The sequence below is a fragment of the Chelmon rostratus genome, chromosome 21 (genome assembly GCF_017976325.1).
Source record: "Chelmon rostratus isolate fCheRos1 chromosome 21, fCheRos1.pri, whole genome shotgun sequence".
Taxonomy (NCBI): Eukaryota; Metazoa; Chordata; class Actinopteri; order Chaetodontiformes; family Chaetodontidae; genus Chelmon; species Chelmon rostratus.
Genome location: NC_055678.1, coordinates 8471279 through 8490859, shown reverse-complemented (window position 1 = coordinate 8490859; position 19581 = coordinate 8471279). Strand labels below are relative to the sequence as shown.

The following is a 19581-nucleotide window of genomic DNA, read 5'->3' as shown; positions in this document are numbered from 1 at the left end:
CTTTTTTCCTGAGCCACGAAGCTATCGACAACAACGTGACGTATCAGCTGCAGTGATGGCACCGGAGCTGCATTAATTATGATGTTGTAGGAACAGCACCAACATGGCAATATTAGATAGTGCGTGTTATGATACGTCTGTGAACAATCCAAGGAGGTGCAGGAGGGATGGTGGAGGAGGGGCCCTCTTTCAGGAAGTGACTACGGTCTCAGTGGAAGAAGACATAACTTGCACATTTAAGTAAAGATAACTTGACAACAAAAATACATACATCTTCATTGCGCAGTTAGGCTACTTTTCAGGGCAGCATTGAGCCCAATGAAGGACTCATGATGAAGGTCTTAGTGAATGTTTTTTATGAATATATCCACTGAAATTCACTTGGGAGGGACATCGGGATGTTCTATGACCTAAAGAAGCCTAAATAACAGCCAAGATCACACTCTCTGATAGCAAGTTTGAGAGAAGTGAGAGTGAGGAAGAATTCATCCCAGAATCAGGTTTGAGAGGCAGAAAAATACAAGTCTACACCCAATTTATTTTCTCCTGGAATAATCAACAATAATCCATAGTGTTATTTGATGTCATATAGTAGAATCTATTTGAAACTGCATATAGCAACGAAGCATAGAGGTAGAAGAAAACTGAGTGTGCGTGTGAAGGGTTGCTTGCAGATGCGTTACTACACCTGAATCACACGTTGGTTCTGACTGTTCAGTGTTATTCTGTGGAAAATTGCATTTTAAATCAATCGTGAGCAGCTATTGGAGAGCATGCAAGCTTTGTGTGAGTAGTGAAGCAAAACGGTAAAGTGGAGCTATATGGTACAAAGTGACTATTATATTAGATTAGACTGTAGATTTATTGATTATAATTCTGTTTTTTTTTCGTTTGTGATGAAAAGCAGGTTTATTTGGGTGCATTTGCTCCGACTGCGCAGTGCACCAGGCGATTTCACTAATTAGCTCCTCTTCTTTGAAGACGTGATAATAAAGGAAATAACCTGGTAGAGCATCAAACAAAGACCTGCATACGCTCAACCTTCACTGCACGTAGGGCTATAAATCACATCATGAGGGGAGTCATGATTAGTCCCCTGACAGAGAGCAGGAAGCCTAGAAACACAGATCATTTAAACATTCACTGAGTCGACTCTGTGCTGTCAGAAGGTCACGAGGATCTTGTCGCACGCAGTCTTTTTTCCCGTTCTTTCTGGTATCTGCTGCAAATGTACAACTTAGCCTATAGCTTCTAAACACGGCACATAAATCATCAGTGACAGAAATATGAGGCGAGCATCAACGTTACAAGTGAATCAGGAGCCCTCTAATGGATCGTGTCCCATTAGACATGAGCGGGCACAATAAACACTCACAAGGTGTATTAGTGTACCATTTGAAGCCATTTACAGCTGTGGAAACTCCCTTAAAATAAATGAGCTCCTGAATAGCAACTGACTCGTAGCAGCTGCCTGTAACCCCCTGGCTCACTAAACCCCTCCAGAAAGTCCCCAAGAGATGCTTTATTTACCTCTACATGGACTGCCACACACACACACACACACACACACACACACATACACACCTCTGGACTAATGAGTGCACAGAGACAGTGTTATCCATGTCCAAATAGCTCAGCTGGTTGCACCTGTTCAGATGGGATTTGGTCAAAGTAAGTCATTTTGTAGGCAGCCACAGCAAATACTGCTATTGGCATTGGCATGTGAAGGGCTGGAAATTATGAATAAAAACAACAACCTCTGCCTCTCCTCACTTTGCTCCCTCCCACACAGTGCTGGATCTAAATAAGAGCCTCTTTTCAGGAGCTGCGAGTCAACGAACACTTGAGGCAAGAAGAAGAATAACCTGTCTTTGGCTCAGGTGGGATCATTTTCCTGCCAATATTTCCTTTGGCTGTTACCAACCAAACTTTGTAATTGGCCCACTTGTGTCAAGTGGTCATCATAAGTGAGAAGAAAAATGTTAACACCCTTGAGTTGAAGGAGAATTAAGAGATAGCTGAGATTTAAGTGCAAAGCTGCAAAACGCAGACAGTCATTAACCCCTACAGCCCCTTACTTTCCATACACCATATACAACTTTCACATTTTCTAGCTCTCTAATCGTTTGCTCTTCTCTCTGAGTAAAATGAATCTGGCTGTCAGTGCTGCGGTGGTCCCCTCAACCTCCACAAACATGGAGCGTTTAGTCCCACTTCCTCCCCCTTCTTCTCTCCTAAAGACGTCCACTACCTTTCCTCAAGAAAACCTGCTCGCAGCATTCTCCCCTTTCTGAAAATATTTTTCCACTGCCCCGTCCAAACCATGAGGGCCTTTCTTTGGACACACACACGCACGCACACACACACACACACAGAGCATGGCTTGCCGCTCATTCAGTCTTGCTCTGTGCGTTTCAGTTTTCTCAACGCCCGGGTGAAAAAGCTTTCAATTTTTGAAAATGGCTGAAACTGTCGCCCAACAAAAAGGAATAGGAGTTGGGTTTCTGAGATGGTCAGATTTGACAATTTCTCCATTTCTGCAACTCCACCCTCTTTGCTTTTAATACCCTCTCGATGGACTGGGTGAAAGGCACTTCTTTTTGTATGTGAGACGTTCCGGACAGGATAAATCAGACAAGGCTATACAGTCCCAAGCCTGGTTGGGCATTGGGGGAAAGGGATGACATCCAGGAAAGGCACAATAGTGGGAAAGTAAAGAATCAGAAGCTGATCACGTCCAAATCATTTCTAATATCCAATAAATTGAGCTTTTGTGACACACTAAATATAACACATTTAAAAAAACAAAGCTCCACAAGGAAAGGGAACAATATCAAACGCTAGTGTGCACAGATTGCTTGAGGCAATTGTCTCCCTCAAACCGACTTGACAGTGGAAAGAAAGGCCCCTGCAGCTGATTCCTGCGCAGGAGACAGGAGGAAGAGGAGGAGGAGGAGGAGGAGGAGGAGGAGGAGAGGAAGTAACCTCTCTGCTGCGCTGGCCCTGATGTTGGAGGATGCATCTGCAATGCGAGGTCACGCCTGGTCGGCAGCAGGGATTTACAGGCCCTTCAAGGAGAAGCAACCACTGCCCCCCACCCCCCTCACTCGCCAAAAAAAAACAAAAAAAAAAAAACACCCCACCTCCACCCCCCTCCCTTCCCAGGCCCCTCTGGGAGCTGGCGGACGGTTTGAGTCCCAGTGTAAATATGTTTTTTCTCTATCAAAGACACATTTTCCAACCACTGTCAAAGAGGAGGAGGGTGATTTGGAGGGGAGAGGGCTACGAGGAGAGAGAGTGGGGGTGAAAATTTTCCCCTCTTCTTCCCCCCCTCGCTCGTCTGCTGCTGCCTGCCGGGTTCTAGCAACATCTGGCACTGTTTATCACCTGGCCTGCTGGTTCAGGCAGGAAGGGAAAGGCTGAAAGGAGGACATAGTGCCAACCTGAGGTCTGCTATAGCAGGGTTAAAAGATCATTCTGATTCATTCCAATTTGGGTCAGATTTCTGTAGTTTTGGCTATCCTTTCTATTGGTTATGATAACATTTTAAGATAACCAAATAATTGCGGAAATCTGGAAACACTGCAACATGACTCAAAAGAAGTCTGATGAGGCAAATAAGGAAAACTGGAAAAGCACACCTGGCAGGTTAAGCATGATCAGAATGGTTTAAAAGACCAGAAAGTAAATCTACAAACTTTAACTGATGCTTACAACAGATAGTTTGGGTAGTACTGTTGTTATTCACCTTCGTTTTCTCTATCCAATAAGTTTAGCTAACTTTGGAGTTCGTTTAAAACTTATGTGATTGTTTGCCCGCTCGTGTTTCTTTCCCTGTCACGGTCGCAGGTCTCAGCATTTAAATGGTGCCCTGTGTTTCCTTCTGCATAAAACATTTGCAGAGCTGATCTTTTTAAATTTATTAAATCATGCATGGTTTACAGTCCTGTTAGCTTGCTGACAAATTGCTATGCTCTATTGCAGCTGCCAACTGTTGATAAATGTAATCAATTTCCAGAAATTGCAGGAGTGTGTATCACATGGGCGTGTAGACACAAATAAAACGGGGGCTTACTTGTTAAAGCACTGCGCTACAGCACTACTAATGGGTGCTACTAATGTAATTATTGCTGATAGAATTATGGCCACAACTACGACAGATAGAAGCAATTTCGAACAAAAATGATCCCTTTGAACTCTGGGACAGTTTGAAATCAGTGCATTTTTACCTCACAATATTTTAAATACAAATATGTGCAAAATATGTGTGTAAACTTCTGTTTCTGCTTATATAAATCACCTAATTGATTTGAAAGTGAGCTGATAGCGAGCCCTTTCCTGGAGCCTGGCATCAGAAAGTGACAGACGGAGAGAGAACATAGGCGAAAGACATGGTTCATAGGACAATGAGGCCCATTGATACGGTGGAGACAGGACCGGGTGCCTCCAGCGCACTGAGAACGGCTGACGGTGCACAGAGGCACAATGATTACAGTCTGCATTACAAATGGCTAAAACAGAGCCGTGGTCCTGCAGAGGCCACAGCATCAGGAGAGACCTTGTCCAGATAGGACACCACTACAAGCCTTGCTTAGAATACAGAACGTCCAAACTACCTTTCAGAGATGGAGTAACAGCAAATGTTCATCCTTTTTTCACAATGCAAAGATTAAAAATGCTTCTCTACCTTGTCTCCTTACCTGCATTTCCTCCTTGTGGTTAAATATTCAATAAAGGAAATCCATTACGTTTAGCTCATCAGTGGACTTGAAATCAAAGAGAATCAATGCATGTAGCGAACAAAGCAGCTGATGTGTTATTTAATACTACTTAGACCACAGACAGTGCCCTTGTGCTTTGCACAGCAGGCACACTAAATAAAACTTCAAGAGGTCAAGCCTGAAAATCCCACAAGCAATCATTTATTTTCCTGCCTTTTTTCCCCTCGCTCGTTTCCACTTAGACCCAAAGGAATTCCATTGAGTTTTACAGTTATGTTGCACCACAATCATTTTCCACGCTCCGCAGCTCGTGCTCACAGAGCAGCAGATGCCTCTCATTCATGTCTCTCCAAGCAGCAGCTGTAAAAGATTTCTATACAAGTTTTTGGCGCCATCTATGGTGCTCATGTGAAACTGCAGCTGAATCCTTAACAACATGCTGATTGTGTCTCAGTATGAAGAGGATAGATTCTCAAGTAATTTTTGTCTGATAACCCTCTCGAGAGAAACAAATCAGAGGATTTAATTGACAGTTCAGACAATGTCCAGGAAGTTCAGAGGAATATATGACAACTTTGCTTTTGAGCATAACTGTTTGGCCTTATTTTTATCAGCAACTGGCCAAAATCTGCCAAAACATCCAATTAACAAGGTGTAAAATCAACCTGGTCCTCACAGATATAGAAGTTCTAAAGCACATAAATACATCTCCAGTTTTTTACCTATTTATGCTGAACTTCTGCCTGTGAATGTGGGTGTAATGCATTTTAAACAGCAGGTAATGAACACTAAAGGGAGATGTTCTGTACCTGTCTGTACGTGGAGATGATGATCTCTCTCAGATGGTAGTGCATCGGGGTCATGGTCTCGCTGACAGAGTCCAGAGCCATGTCCACCTCCCTCTTCATCCTGTGGCCGTCGGGGAGAAGACGCACGACCTGCATCACGACCTGCAAAGCAGAAACAATAGGGATTTGTTATACAGCGTCTCAGGCAAAAGTTTCAAGAATGTTTGAAAAGTTGTGACAAGACTGCACAATTCAGTAAAAACCGATAACTCTGGTACATCTGCCTCCCACCCAACATCATTTTCTGTTACTTTAATGAAGGACAATGCTGCACAGTAGAAGTAAGCTCAGCAAGGTCATTATTTACTCAAAAAAACATCTCTGAGCATAAAAACATGCAAAAAACTGCAATATAATGTAGATTTTGTTGTGGAGCTACAAATTCTCTGTTTTTATCTTTCTAATTCAAAGTGGCTGAAAATCCATCCACCACAAGCTCCGTTTAGCTGCTGTTTTGGAGTTTTCTGTCAAATCCCATGCTCTTCCTCAGCGGAGGAATTGCGGTATTATGAATCTATGAATCCTTAACTTCACATTTTTTTTAGATGGACAGGTCATTGTTGACCTTGGCAACAGCGGAACACAAACATAAGCAGGTATCTGGCAGCTGCTCTGTGCACCCACACTTGACCAATAAAGCCGATCCTGATTGTTATCCTCCGATTTCTGTCCATGCAACTCCTTGTTGTATGCACTTCCAGTTAAAGCATATTGAAAAATACTATAAAATATAATTGCCATGCCTAGAATTTATGTTTCTATGTCTTATACTGCATGTTTTTGATGCATTTAGCCTTTATTTGATATAATGCAATATAAATAATGTTGCCTTGGCCTGAAGCAACCATCTGGCATCATTACACCATGCCAAAATGCATTAGAATAAAATAATATTCATAGAAATACTATGAGAACTGATTAAAACAACCATGCACTCTGTCAATCCTGTGAGGTCTGTTGATAGCAAGAGGCCAGCCTGTGAATCCTGACCTAATTGAAATCTTCAAGGGGGTGTCAGCATGTTCATTTACAGCGTTGACCTAACTGAAATGGAGAATGTTTCCATCAGCACCGTGTGGCAGTCGGCTGCAAGCCAGTTTATTAAACCTTGTCGGTGGCCCCGCTGCAGCTGGTTTACTTCAGATACTGATGATAACACTGATAATAAGAGTAAATAAGAAGAAGAGGCAGGAGGCAGAGAGGGGGGGAAACCAAAGAGCAGGATCAGAGAACAGAACAGGCCTGCAGGCAAAACCCTATTTTCTCATTCAGTGTGTGTGTCAGAGCAGCAGCATCAGCATGCAGCCTGACCACTGCCACTGAGGGAAAATAACACACGATCTGTGTCAGGTTGCATAAAAGTTTTTTGTATTCTGCAATTTGCACGTCATAGACTGACAGCTAAATCTATGCTTTCAAAGTTTTCATGTTTTTCGCCCTTTAGATAGTTTCATATTTTGAAATAGCGAGGTATGCTAGGCCTGCACTATGAATCTTTATTAGTTAAAAAACAAACACCAGTTTCCATCTTCAGCTCAAACTTTTTAGCTTCATGTCTGTGCGCACTTTAAGTTGATATGTTTAAAAGTGACTGATGTGCAGATAAGAACATCTGACAACTATTTGTTGGTATTTTAAACTCTTTGAACAATTGCTTGTTTACACATCCATCATTAATCTAGAGTCATGTTTCTGATGAATGGATGTCGAATAATCACCCTCTTAGCTCTATATTTGGTGTCTACCACCATGTGAGGGAAACATCAGGCTCTTAAGTAGCTAAATATTCCACTATTCACCAGCTGGTTGCTAACTGTGTCTTTCTGCTGTTAGGTGCTGAGCAGGTAGTGTGCACTGGGATTTCAGAGATTTTTTTTACTGAAAAAAACTGCCTGTTGTGGCTGATTTAAACGCAAACAATCACATGTATATCAATATTTACTCGAGAAAGCCCCCAAATTAAGATATTTTAATTCACAAACATCACATTATTGTGGCACACGAGTAAAGCCTTGAATGGAAATAGCTAAAGGTGGAATTAGGAATCAATCATTGTCATTTTTCGTTGAAGACAACGAAATGATGCATTATTTCTACTCTGTGAAGCCACAGATTTAATGTTGGCACTGATCCAAGATTTGTGGCCAACTGATATGGATTTTTCTATGACTGATGCCAGTATTTATAGAGCAGGGCAGCCAATGGCCAACGTATCATGTGGACATCATGAGGCTGTTTTTAGTATCTGATAAATACAGCAATTAAATAATAATAACAAATGAGACACAATTGCTGAACTTCAATGAATATGTATTTAACACTAATGTTATTTTCTGCAGAATGAGCAGTTTCAGAGATGTTGGTAGCTGCAGCCAGTCCAGAGACACTTGTGAGTGCTGGTGAATATTTGGGTTCAGTGAGACTTAATCTCACTCACACAATCAAACACGAGTTACCATCCCTAATCAAACACGCTTTGACAAAACAACCCTGCCACTATCCATCTGTGGCTGTTCTGTATTTCTGCTAGTGGAATTTGGCAAGCCAGGGCTGGGAGAGGCAGCACGGAAAACTGCAGAGGCCGAGAGAAGACGGAGCTGCAGGGGCAGCCTGCAGCGGCCGGGTGAAATCGGTCTGTTGTGAACCCTGTGTCCTCTCGCAGCTCCTGGCACCACACTGTACGGGGAGCCGCATCTCGGCTGCACTCACTTGCAATCAGACATCATAATATCACTCTTGTGAATTTCTGACCAGAGCATTGAGTATCAGATACTAAATCACACCAGGAGATTATTATCACACGTCACTCCAGTTTCTCCATCATGTAGTGGTGTGGACCTCACAGCCATAGCAATGCCTATTTTGGCAATGGGGATGGCAACATCACACATCACTCAGAGGCAGAGAACTGGAGGCTGACAAGGTTACCGTGGCGACCGCTCTGCATATCCCAGAAACTCCGGTGGCTGCGCCGCTGTGATTGGCACGTGGTATTGTGCGCCTGCAGGGTTCAGCCTCTTTCTGTGTGTCCATGTTTGCAGTGCTGAGGACACGGCCAGCAGGTTCCAACCATTGATTCATTGTCACAACTCTGAATCAAGAAAAAACACCCAACAGCCCTAAATCACGGCCACCATTCAGAACAGAGGAGAAAGGCTTTGGCCGAACAAAGGCGGACGCCAAAGCCTTCAATCACAGGCGCAGAGCTGGAGTTTAGAAAGCTAAAAGGGCTGCAAAGTACACCTTTAAAATACACTTGTACTGCATGCATTGTTTGTCTGGAGGAACTGGAGGCGTGATTCATTAAAGAGATGAACTTCACAATAGCTGCCCTGCTAATAATTCCCAGAGCTATGACCACAAGCAAACACGAACATGTTTCAGAAAAGCCTGCACACGTCTCCTGAACTCAATACGATGTTTCCTAAAGCCTTTGCTGCTCTCTGCTGCCTTCACTGACTCAACTACACTCAATTAATGAAATCCTTGAAAGCTGACTAATGCCTGGTGGATACTAGAGGATTTTCAAATCTTAATTGATTTTAAGAACGTGGGACAGACATAGCTACTTGTTTAATATTTTATCCGTGAAAACGCACACACCAGATGATTCAGTCAAGACGCAGGACCACATGTTTGCCATTTATACTTAATGATTTTTGCCGAAGTGGCAATTCCAGGGACTTGGAATCCCACAGAAACTCAATTAGCTGCACGTAGGTGGAGAAAGACCCGTGGATGAAGTCATGACAGAGACAAGTTTGATGTTTCTGTACTATACAAGACAACAACACAATATCTGGTTCAGGTCGCCTCACTCTCATTGGCTATTGCTGATTTCTGCTAAACAATCCATCAGTGTTCACACTTTAGATTTTCATGTTTGATATTTATGATTCAAACATTTATGATTGTAGACCCCCTCACACTATGGGATCATAATCCGTTCAGAGCAGTCTCAAATTGGGAACACACCCCTGCAATTGTCGGCATTGATGAATCCAAATCCCAAATATGTCCAAATTTCCTCTAGTACAGGGCCAGCATGAGGAAAATGTGCACAAAATGTTCATGTATTTTATGCTTCGGCAGCAGAATACACATCACAGCAGAACAAAGAAAGAAAAAAGTGCCGCCTATAAAAATTGAAGCTCAGCAGATAATTGAAGGCTGCAAACGTTGCTGTTCAGTACAGAAATGCAATTTTCCATAATACCCTTCAGTTATCTCTAACTCAAGCGACAAGATGCACACTTGTCACATGTGTCTTTTTTCTCAGACTAAAATGAAAACTAAAACTAATCATGAGGACGATTAGAATCCACTTCAACCACCATCCCCACACTGTTTATTTTCCAAAATATCTGTTGAAGAGCAACCACAGACCACATCTCAGTATCAGCACTGAAGGGCTGTGAACTGAAAAGGATGTGTGATCAGTAACCCTTGCAGTGCTGCAACTAAAGATTATTTTCACTATCGATTTTGTCCGTAAAATGCCAGCAAACAGTGAAAAATGGTCTGCATAATTTCCCACAGTCAAAGGTGGAGTGAAATGAAATGTCAATGTCAGTGAGATTTCAGAGCAACCAGCCCAAAACCAAAACATATTCAGTTTACTATCATTTATGATGATAAAAAGACTAAAATCCTCACATTTAAGATGCTGGAACAAGCATGTATTTGGCATTTTTGCATCAAAAAAAAGACTAAAATGATGATCAGCAAAATAGCTGACCATTCATTTTCTGTTGGAGCAGTTGGTTTATGGACTTTTAACTCTTATTAATACAAACTTCACTCTTAGGTTGCCTAAATTTCCTTTTTTTATGATCAGCAATTTTCACTTCACTCTAATTCTACATAAAATGGTGTTCATTATACTCATAATTGAATCTAAAATGGGATGGAGTGAATTATTATCACCTGTTTACAAGCTGGAGAAGACAATTGTTTTTAACATGTACCTACCTCAAATTCTCCTTTTGTGTACTTGGCGTCAGGAACGCTCACAATCTCATCATCTGCAAACTCTGGAAAACCCTGCAGGTGGACGACACCAGTTTTTATTTTATTTTGGAAGATGAAAACGTTGCAGCCACATGTGATCCTTCTATGGTACTCAGGGCCGTAAGGAATGTGCAGAAAACTCAAGGAAGCGTCTTACATTAAAGTGCCAGAGAGTCAGAACAGCGACAACCATGGAGGTCGTGGTCCTGCCTTTGCCGTTAGAGCAGTTGAAAACAAATGCTGAGTGAGAGTCCTCAGCCAGGGCACTCTTCATGGCCTCCAACAGCTTATCAAACTCCTGAGAACAAGAACACACACACAGCTCATGTAGAAGCACACACATATCTCTATATTCAACTTAAATTTAAGGTAATCAATCCAAGGTATAACAACATATAAGCACTGTATTTTATCTCATTTAACATCTTAATTTAACTAAATGTTTTCATGCATTCCATTAAAAACATTAAGATATGAATTAAACTCTAATTTAACATTTTTGCTTCACATCATTCTAATAGAAATCTGCAGAATTAACAAATATCACGGGTGGTTGTGCTGAGATTTAAAAGCTCAGTACGACAGTAACATTCTTGACCACTAGAGGGAGCACAAGGCTTATTCATCATCACCTCCCTTCATTACCAGCAGCTACCGCAGGAACATACAAAAGCTGTATGGTGTTTCTGCAGCTCATGCCTGCACGTTGTGAGTACATTCACATCTTTACCTCCTCCCTGGGCGCGCTGCAGTCCGGCACAGGGATGCGTTTGTAGACGAGGCCCTGGTGGGAGCTTATGTGCTGATTAAAGATCTCCCGGGCCGTCAGGCAGCTTTTAAACATCTTCATCTGTTTCTCCTGCTCCAGCGTCACCTCAAGCCACTTCTGAGCTCGCAGGATCTCCTCCTTCAGAGACGTCTCCAGTTTCTACAGGCCAGGATGGGACATGAGAGCGCTTATACTTCAACTGCGTGAAGCTAGAACAAATTTTAAAGCTTGCAACAGTAAAGCTTCCATTTCACTCTACCTCTATTAGCTGTGGGTCAGATGAGGGGATAGAAATGTGCTGGTCCAGGCATGACGGCTCCCTTGGCGTAAAAATTTGACCATTCCCTTCCAGCACCAGCTCCTCCTGCAAGTTGACCCACAACACGTGGCTGTGCTTCCTCTTCTCATCCGTCAGATGGGCCAAAACTGCTCCGGCAGCCTGCACACAGCAACTTTACGATTAGAAGGCGAGGAACTGGAAGTCCTGCTCCAGCATCCTGAGGTGGGCGAGTGAGTCTTCACCAAATCATCATGAGTCATTCCTGTGAGTCTATTTGTATGCTTGTGAATATGCATGACGGCAAGGATGTATATTAGTGATGTGGAAATTAAGATTTAAAAATTTCCAAAGCATTAGATCTCCCGCTCCAAGTTATTATTAAATAAATAATCCCCTTTACTATTACTGTCACAGAGGAAATATGACCCTGCTGCACCTCTGACGTTGGCTGAGCCACTCCATAAACTGGCATCTTGGGCACTCGTCTGAAGTTGACCGCCTTCATCTCCTTCACTGTGCTGAGCACGTCCGGGGCCAAGCACTCATCGGCAACCTGCGCAGACACATGCAGCTACACGTTACTCCCAACATACAGATGATGTGAAGTGACTGCGTGGGAAGACGATGACACATTTGCGATATCTTGCAGAAAAGATCACGTGGCAGCTTTATCAGTAAAAAATCTGAATCATCGCCTTGCAGTTGTTTGCCTCCGCTAACCAGTCGAGCTGCAGTGTACCCATGTCTGTCCAGACTTGTGTAATATATGTAGCGATGACTTTTTACAGAATTTCACATGTATGATTCCAGTGATTAATTTCCAGGTAGAAACATGCTGTCTTCGCTTACAGACTGTTTTTTTTTCAGATGAGTACACATGACTGATAGAGAGCTTTATCACATTGTGCAACAACAATCAACAATGAGCTTGTGCTGGACTACAATGGTTCAAATATGCTGCAAAGAAGCTACAAACTGTAAAACGTGGCTGCTTCACACACATCTTGAACCCGGCAGCACAAAAGATCTGTAAATCAGCACAGTTTCAAGGTGGACGCCCAAGATTAGTGTCACCAATTCAGTAACAGACCAAATGTGAAATGCTCCTGAGTTATGGTGTTGAATAATGGCCATAAAGTGTTTTTGCAGAACATTTTGGATATAAAATGTCATCTCTTCATCTTATACGACAAGACAGTGCTGTGAAATTTTGTCATAATTAGCGTATGAATTCTTGAGTTGTGGCCAAAAACACGTTTTGTGAGGTCACGGTGACCTTTGACCACCAAAAACTAATCAGTTCTTTCTTAAGTTCAAGTAAACGTTTGTGCTAGATTTAAAGAAATTCCCTCAATGCGTTCCTAAGATATCGTGTCCATGAGAATGGGACAGACAGCATAGAAAAAAAGGCAGTAGCGTTTGTTTGCATAAACGCAGAGGACACGTCTGCATCCTGCACGATATAATCATGATTCAAACGATAACAATCTTCTGCGTGTGCGCCTGATTTCCTCACCAGGACGCGTGCTCCTCTGGTGACCAGCTCGGCCGGGGCCGACAGCTCTGACAGATCCATGCGGGCCAGCAGCCTGTACAGCCACGCGTGGCAGCACATCCACTGGCTGAAGTTGGACACAAAGGCAAGAGGATACTGCAAAATGCAACATATAGTTAGAGCTCTATTTTAATGGCTTGCAACCTTTTTTTAAACTTGTATCTATAGAGAAACTTATGCTGGAGAAAAAAAAAGAGTTTACCTGTTCGTGAAGGTATGCATTAAATACAATTAAGTAGAAGTAGCGCTCCAAGCTCTGCATGGTTCTGTTGAGAAAGTAGTCTTTGGTACTGCTTCCCTAAGAAACAAACAAAAGCTTCAATATTCATTCATAGGTAGCAGCTCATTTTCAGTACGTTTCTTATTTCTCTAGCTAAGCCTGCACTTTCCTGATAGACAGGGGGATAATTACACAAGAAATTCAACTCTCTCATGTCATCCGTTACTTTAAGTCCTCCATCAGCTCAAGGACTCACACAGACAAGGACTTTTTATGCATCACCCTTTGATTTCTGTCTCACTCTTGCTATATTTAGCGTCATCTACGTCACACGGTGCAGCCTTTGAGAAATTATAGGTTGTTGTCAGTTCTGCTAAATCACAGCTAAAAAAAAAAAAAAAAAAAAAAAGAATAATCACCAACCTGAATTTGATAATCTTCTCCAATCCCTTCCAGCTTACTCTTGTTCTCATATATTGCTTCTTTTATGTTGTGCATTTCTGAACACAGGGCGATAGCCTGGTCGACCTGTCAGGTAAACAAGACATTATCAGCTTCAAAATCATGTCGGTTACATTTTGTGGCACATTGGAAGGAACAATAAAACCAATTTAATCTTTTAAGACTTTGATTTAAATAATATAAGTTAACGATGCCCTGCAGAAACGTTTGAAGAAATACAAAAGCGCTCAGTTTTGGAGAATAATTTGATTCTGATAAGGTTTCCCCCCTAAAAAATTCAATTACTGTGGAAAAAAAAAACATTCAAAGTACATCTGGTTTAACTGCCGGACACAAGATGTCTCCTACTTCACTGAAAAGTCCATTGTCAGTTCATAGAGGCTTCAGGTTTCCATTGTGAGATTAATAAAGTCTTATCTAATCTAATCAGTCTTGTGTATGTCGCACACTGAACCACACAAGTAGTTGTGATGTCGCAAAATCATGCTCGTACGTACGTCTTTTAAACTCAGATTTCATTTAAGCAAGGGGATGTTGTGATGGAGTAGGCCATTTGCTTTACCTCCTCCATGACCTGCTGTCCGTTAGGCAGCTTGTTGATCAGAGACTGGATGACCTGGAACACAGGTTTGGGCTCTGAAGCTAGTGCCTCCTCAACTCTGCAAAACAAGGCAAAACAGGTCAAGTCCCATCTAACTGTGCATCACAAAAACGCTAAATGAAGCCAAGCTGCGTCATTATCAAACACGTGATGAAGGTTTATGTTGTGTATTTCTCCCTCTTCAGTGCTGATGTGTAGTTCTTACTGGGGTTGCGGTTGTGAATCACCCCTGAGACGATTCATGACCAGTGTGCCCAGGATCATGGCCAGGTTGGTGCGGCCGACGCCCACCTGGCAGCTGAAGAGCAGGGCGGGCAGCCGCCGGGACGCGTCGTGGCCCAGAGACAAGCTCACACTCTCCTGGAAAACAGAGCACACGTGGACGAGAGACTCTCAAGAGACGGCAGACTGTAAAACACCTAACAGAGATGAATGGTGTTAATATCACTGACGTGGTAACGGCGGGTGATGCTAAGTGCGTTTGATTTGCAGGTCAAAAGAGGTTAAAACTGGTACAAATTTGGTTGAGCTTTAAAAAGTGCGTCAGCCAAATTTAGGACTTGAGGCCTAGAGGTCCTTCCAGCTGCAAAGCACCAAGTCAATACTTGATGTTTCTTAATGTCATTATGGAATATATATTAGTTGAGATGAGGAAACTGCGTGTGTTTAAAGCCTGTTTTAACCACAGAAATGGGAAATGGGGAACATCCTGGAAGTTGCAATTGTACTGGAAAACATAAAGGATCGCCATGCCTGAAATCTTTCAACAAGATCCTACAAGGACAATGGCTTAAGTGAGAATTACAAAAGAAAGAGGGGAAGAAAGAGTATGGCAGAACTCAGTACAGCTCTGATCCAAACACACACACACACACACACAAAAAAGGAGACACTTTCCAACCACAGGGAACTGGACCGGCTGCTGCAAGTCAGTCCAAAAAAGGGCAAAACAAGACGAAAGGAACATCCTGTGTGAGTGAAGGGCAGGACGGAAACCAGACAGAGCGGATGGCCAAAGCGCGGACATAAAATGAGTCCGAACTGCAGGTTTTCTGCCATTTTTTATGACTATCACACTTATTAGTGATTGATAGGGCAGATTTAAAAGTCTACATGTGGTTAGAAAAGACGACTGTGACCCTCTCGCCACCTCAGTGAGAAAGTCCAGATGCTCTGCAATATTCCACCCATTAATAACTTTATTGGAACATCAAAACAAGATCCCATCCAGAAGAGCACAGCTGAAAAAGGTCTATCGAATTGGTGGACTGTTACCATGATTGACGTTTTTACATGAGCTTACCCTGAGTATGTTAACAAACGCGTCAAAGTCTTCCTCCAATGGCGCTCCCTCCATTGGTAGTGGTAATCTGTAGTACCTGCAATACAACAGATTGTTACCGAGAGCTGAACCCGCGCCTGTGTTGTGTCAATATTGCCTTTATGTAGGTCATAACAGAGCACATACACATCTGACCTAAACTAAGACGGGACAGCTGAGCTCCCTCACGCCGTGTTTACTAATCCCACATAGAAACTTCGCCTCCTTCCACAATCCACAAGGGATGATGGGAGAGATGAAATCATGGGATCGTTAACATTCCCTTAAATATCCACCTCCTGGAATTTCAAACTACCTGTAATCAGACACCCTGCTGCTTTCTTTTGACAATAAAACTCTAGAAAAATCAGAGACGAGGCCTTGGCGCTCTCCTCTCGGTATAATTAATATATTCCCTCACCCTACAAATGTTGTGAGCATCATTACATCTCAATAAAGCCGACTCTGCTGATCTGACTGCAAACAGGATGCTGCAATCTGTAGTTTTTACACCCCCCCCTTCCGAAAAAGCAGGGCAACCAGCCTTTGCACAAACAAGCGTCACTATTTATAACCTGCTGTGCATATTCTACAGCAGGCAGCCACACGTAGAAAAAACATGTGAGCTGAGGAGCTAAGGGCTAATAAAGGAACAATGTAAACAACCTGTAGGCCGGCATGGTGAACATGGGCCTCTTATAGACCTCCTCGGTCACATGGATGTCCTCCTCACACATGATGGAGATCTTCTGCGGCTCGTCTTTAAAGTACTCGATGTCGTTGTAGACGTAGAAGATGTTTTCGTTGAGCTTGGCAAAGTCGTGGAGCTGCGGGGGGAAGGCGGAAGGGACAGTTTAAGTACAGCTTGAGACAAAAAAAAAACAAAAACAAAACAACAACTCTGCTTTGTCACATGCACATGCTAAGTAATACTCCTTTCACATGGGACAAAAAACCCACTAACACCTACTAACATCTGGCTTTTGTCTTCAGTGGGAAAGAGTACAATCGGCATTCATTCGTGGGTCAAATGACTCATCGCAGCAGTCACAGGAATTTATCGGTTCCTGCTCCGATCGACAGTGATGGAAACGAGGGTAGGACATGTGTTGGCATGTATACAGCCAGGAACATTTTTTATTGTTTTTTTACCAGTCTATAGGAACAATATGCAAAGGCGATTTTTTTTTCTTCAAATTGTGCAAGATGTAACACTGACAAGACAGCGAGGTGAAAGAGCTTCTCCTTTATTCCATTGCCACTGGTCTCTGCACTGCTTTCTATTGTTCCCTGTTTTCTGGCACATTAGTAACATTGAACGTGACACAACTAAAAAAATTTTAAAAAGCAATGGGAAAGGAGTAACTGCCTCTCCGTGTATAAAAAACCTGCACATGCATGCTAATTTTGATGCAAGATAAGACTTTATTGATCCCACACTGGGGGAAATTCACTCGTTACAACAGCAAGAATAAAAAAGAGAGGTATATATACTCATTTATATATATATATGATGACTAAATAATGGAGTAGTGCAAAAAGGAGGTTTGTGATGTTGTTGTGCGACATTAAATGATGCTGGAACAGTCTGACAGCCGTTGGAATGAAGGGCCAGGCTGTTTTGTAAAAGTGATTTAACTATATGCCCCTCACCTCCTTCCTGACGGTGAGCTCCAGGCTCTCCACCAGCTCCTCCTTTTCTAGGCCGTGAAGGTTCTCGTGCAGGTTCTCCTTCCTCCTGGGGGTGTACGGCACAAAGTCGTCGTCCTTGTGCAGGAAAACCACTGGCTCCTCTCTTACACAGAAGAATATGACCTCCTGTTGGCAAGACGGTCATCAAATAATAGCCTTTTAAAGTAAATGGTTCGGTGCCCTCTACCAACTGCACCGCTTCCAAGAGCAACTGGAAACAATCTGTTGTCATATGACATGCAGCACATGAGTAAGGAGTTCAGAGAGGCCTGATGTATAATTTTGTCAATTTCATTTCAATTACGGTCAGTTTCTAGCTGCTGTAAGCACAGAGATTCATTTTCCACTGGTACACACGACCACAACTTTCTGTTTGCTCAGTTCTACAATTCAGCCACAGCCTCCACAGAGCACTTGACTCCTCAAATATTTACTGACAACACAGCTAGAAAGAGGCCAGGCAGAGCTGCAGTACACAGGCACCGACACGGCGGAGTTAAGGACATAAAAATCTACCAAACAACATAAGAACAATTTACGTGAGCTCATTGTGTGTACATTCTGCTATTATAAATGTGTATACAAAATAAAATAACAGGGACCTCGTGTCCTTGCGCCTGGAGCCTCTGAAGAACCTGTTTGAAGCCATTCAGGCTCGGCTGACCCATCCCATACAGCGGGTAGGACCCCTTGACTTGACGGAAGTTGGGTGCTCCATAGCTGCCCGTGGTATTAAGGACATCTGCCTTGCTGTACACGTCCTGGACCATGAAGAACTCCCCCTGGAAAGCAATGCAACTTTCATCTGACTTCATCTGAGGGCGTGACCCTGACACGACATTTCCCCAGCTTCCACTCCAGCGTGCATTAGCATTTGTAAATTCTGCAGAGCAAATATGTCAACACTAAAGCGGCTGGATAAATCTAAACATGGTGTTTACACGTGAAAACGACTTGCATCCTCTCTGGCATTTTAAGCTTTTCAGTTAAGTGTTCTGCTCTTTTATTTAAGTTTTAAATATTAAGAAACACCAAAGAATCAGAAAATGGCTTCAATCTCCTGTTCTGCTTTCTCTGTCTGTTTGCAAATAACAAAACCGGCACAGTCTGGTTACTCTGTTGTCTCAACAGGTTAAACCTGTGCTCTGTCACCTCCATCTCTCCAAGATTACTTTTATTGTGTTTCAATCTATCTCAAAATATTGACATATTTTCCAGTTTCCATTGTCAGTGTTAAGTATAAAATAATGACATTAAAGACATTAATTCCTACACTGCTGTAGAAATCAGTCAAATCACCATTTCATTCTTGGAAGTAAATACAGATCACTAACTTACCTACAAAGGTAAATGAGATGGTTCAAATTTGCTTAGCAGATTCAGAACTGAATTCAGGTTTGATAAAATGCTATTGAATGTGAGCAGACATATTTCATCCACAGTCCAACATGAGGCTTGTGTATTCAGATTTCTCCACTCAGCTCAGTTTCTGGTTGGTGACAGAAAACTACTCCTGACCTATCTATACATGTAAACAGAGGCTGTGGGTCAACACTGATAAAACACTGCATGCCTGAACAGACGCAGCAGAGGTGACAGAGCAGATCAAAGCCCTGATAGCAGGGTGACAACGTTCCTGTTTCAATGGCTGCCCCAGATCATAAAACATTGCATGACAATGCTCCTATGCCACTCTGCAGTTTGAGCACATGAATGTGAAAAGAGCACGCTTGAAGACGGGTGAGACGATGCCACGTCTTTCCTCGACAGTGCGGCGCCTCCTTGCAGCTAAGAGGTTTGTCCTGCATGTTGTCCTTACCTGCACCAGGTAGTGCTCGGGCATAGTGTCCGATATCCGGCCGACTTTGTAGTTGGTCTTGAGGATGTCATCGTGAATCTGAAATTCCTGTCTGCAATTATACCTGTAAGGTAGAAGACAACAGCAAGCCTGGGTGGTGTTATCAGCTACTATTTGCCAGGCCTGGATTGACAAATGAGACGAAAACGGGGGCAAACACTTGGGCTGGGTGGGGGGATGTCACCACAGTGATCAAAGAGGATTAACACCCAGTTGTGAGAACACGGGTTCGGGGAGGGACTTA

General features: G+C 42.8%; 1 protein-coding gene across 6 annotated transcripts in view; it reads right to left on the bottom strand.

Moving 5' to 3' along the window:
- Positions 1–19581, bottom strand: part of pald1a (phosphatase domain containing paladin 1a) — a 55924-nt gene that overhangs the window by 25961 nt on the left and 10382 nt on the right. For all 6 annotated transcript variants that reach the window (XM_041963263.1, XM_041963261.1, XM_041963262.1 and 3 more), the window contains 16 exons: positions 19299–19401; positions 18082–18261; positions 17441–17605; positions 16454–16614; positions 15770–15845; positions 14672–14826; positions 14428–14524; positions 13827–13931; positions 13386–13481; positions 13145–13279; positions 12065–12181; positions 11608–11787; positions 11310–11507; positions 10737–10877; positions 10541–10612; positions 5531–5671 (listed from right to left, as the gene is read on the bottom strand). In XM_041963263.1, coding sequence (XP_041819197.1) covers positions 5531–5671; positions 10541–10612; positions 10737–10877; positions 11310–11507; positions 11608–11787; positions 12065–12181; positions 13145–13279; positions 13386–13481; positions 13827–13931; positions 14428–14524; positions 14672–14826; positions 15770–15845; positions 16454–16614; positions 17441–17605; positions 18082–18261; positions 19299–19401 — 2122 coding nt within the window. The remainder of the gene's footprint in view (positions 1–5530; positions 5672–10540; positions 10613–10736; positions 10878–11309; positions 11508–11607; positions 11788–12064; positions 12182–13144; positions 13280–13385; positions 13482–13826; positions 13932–14427; positions 14525–14671; positions 14827–15769; positions 15846–16453; positions 16615–17440; positions 17606–18081; positions 18262–19298; positions 19402–19581) is intronic.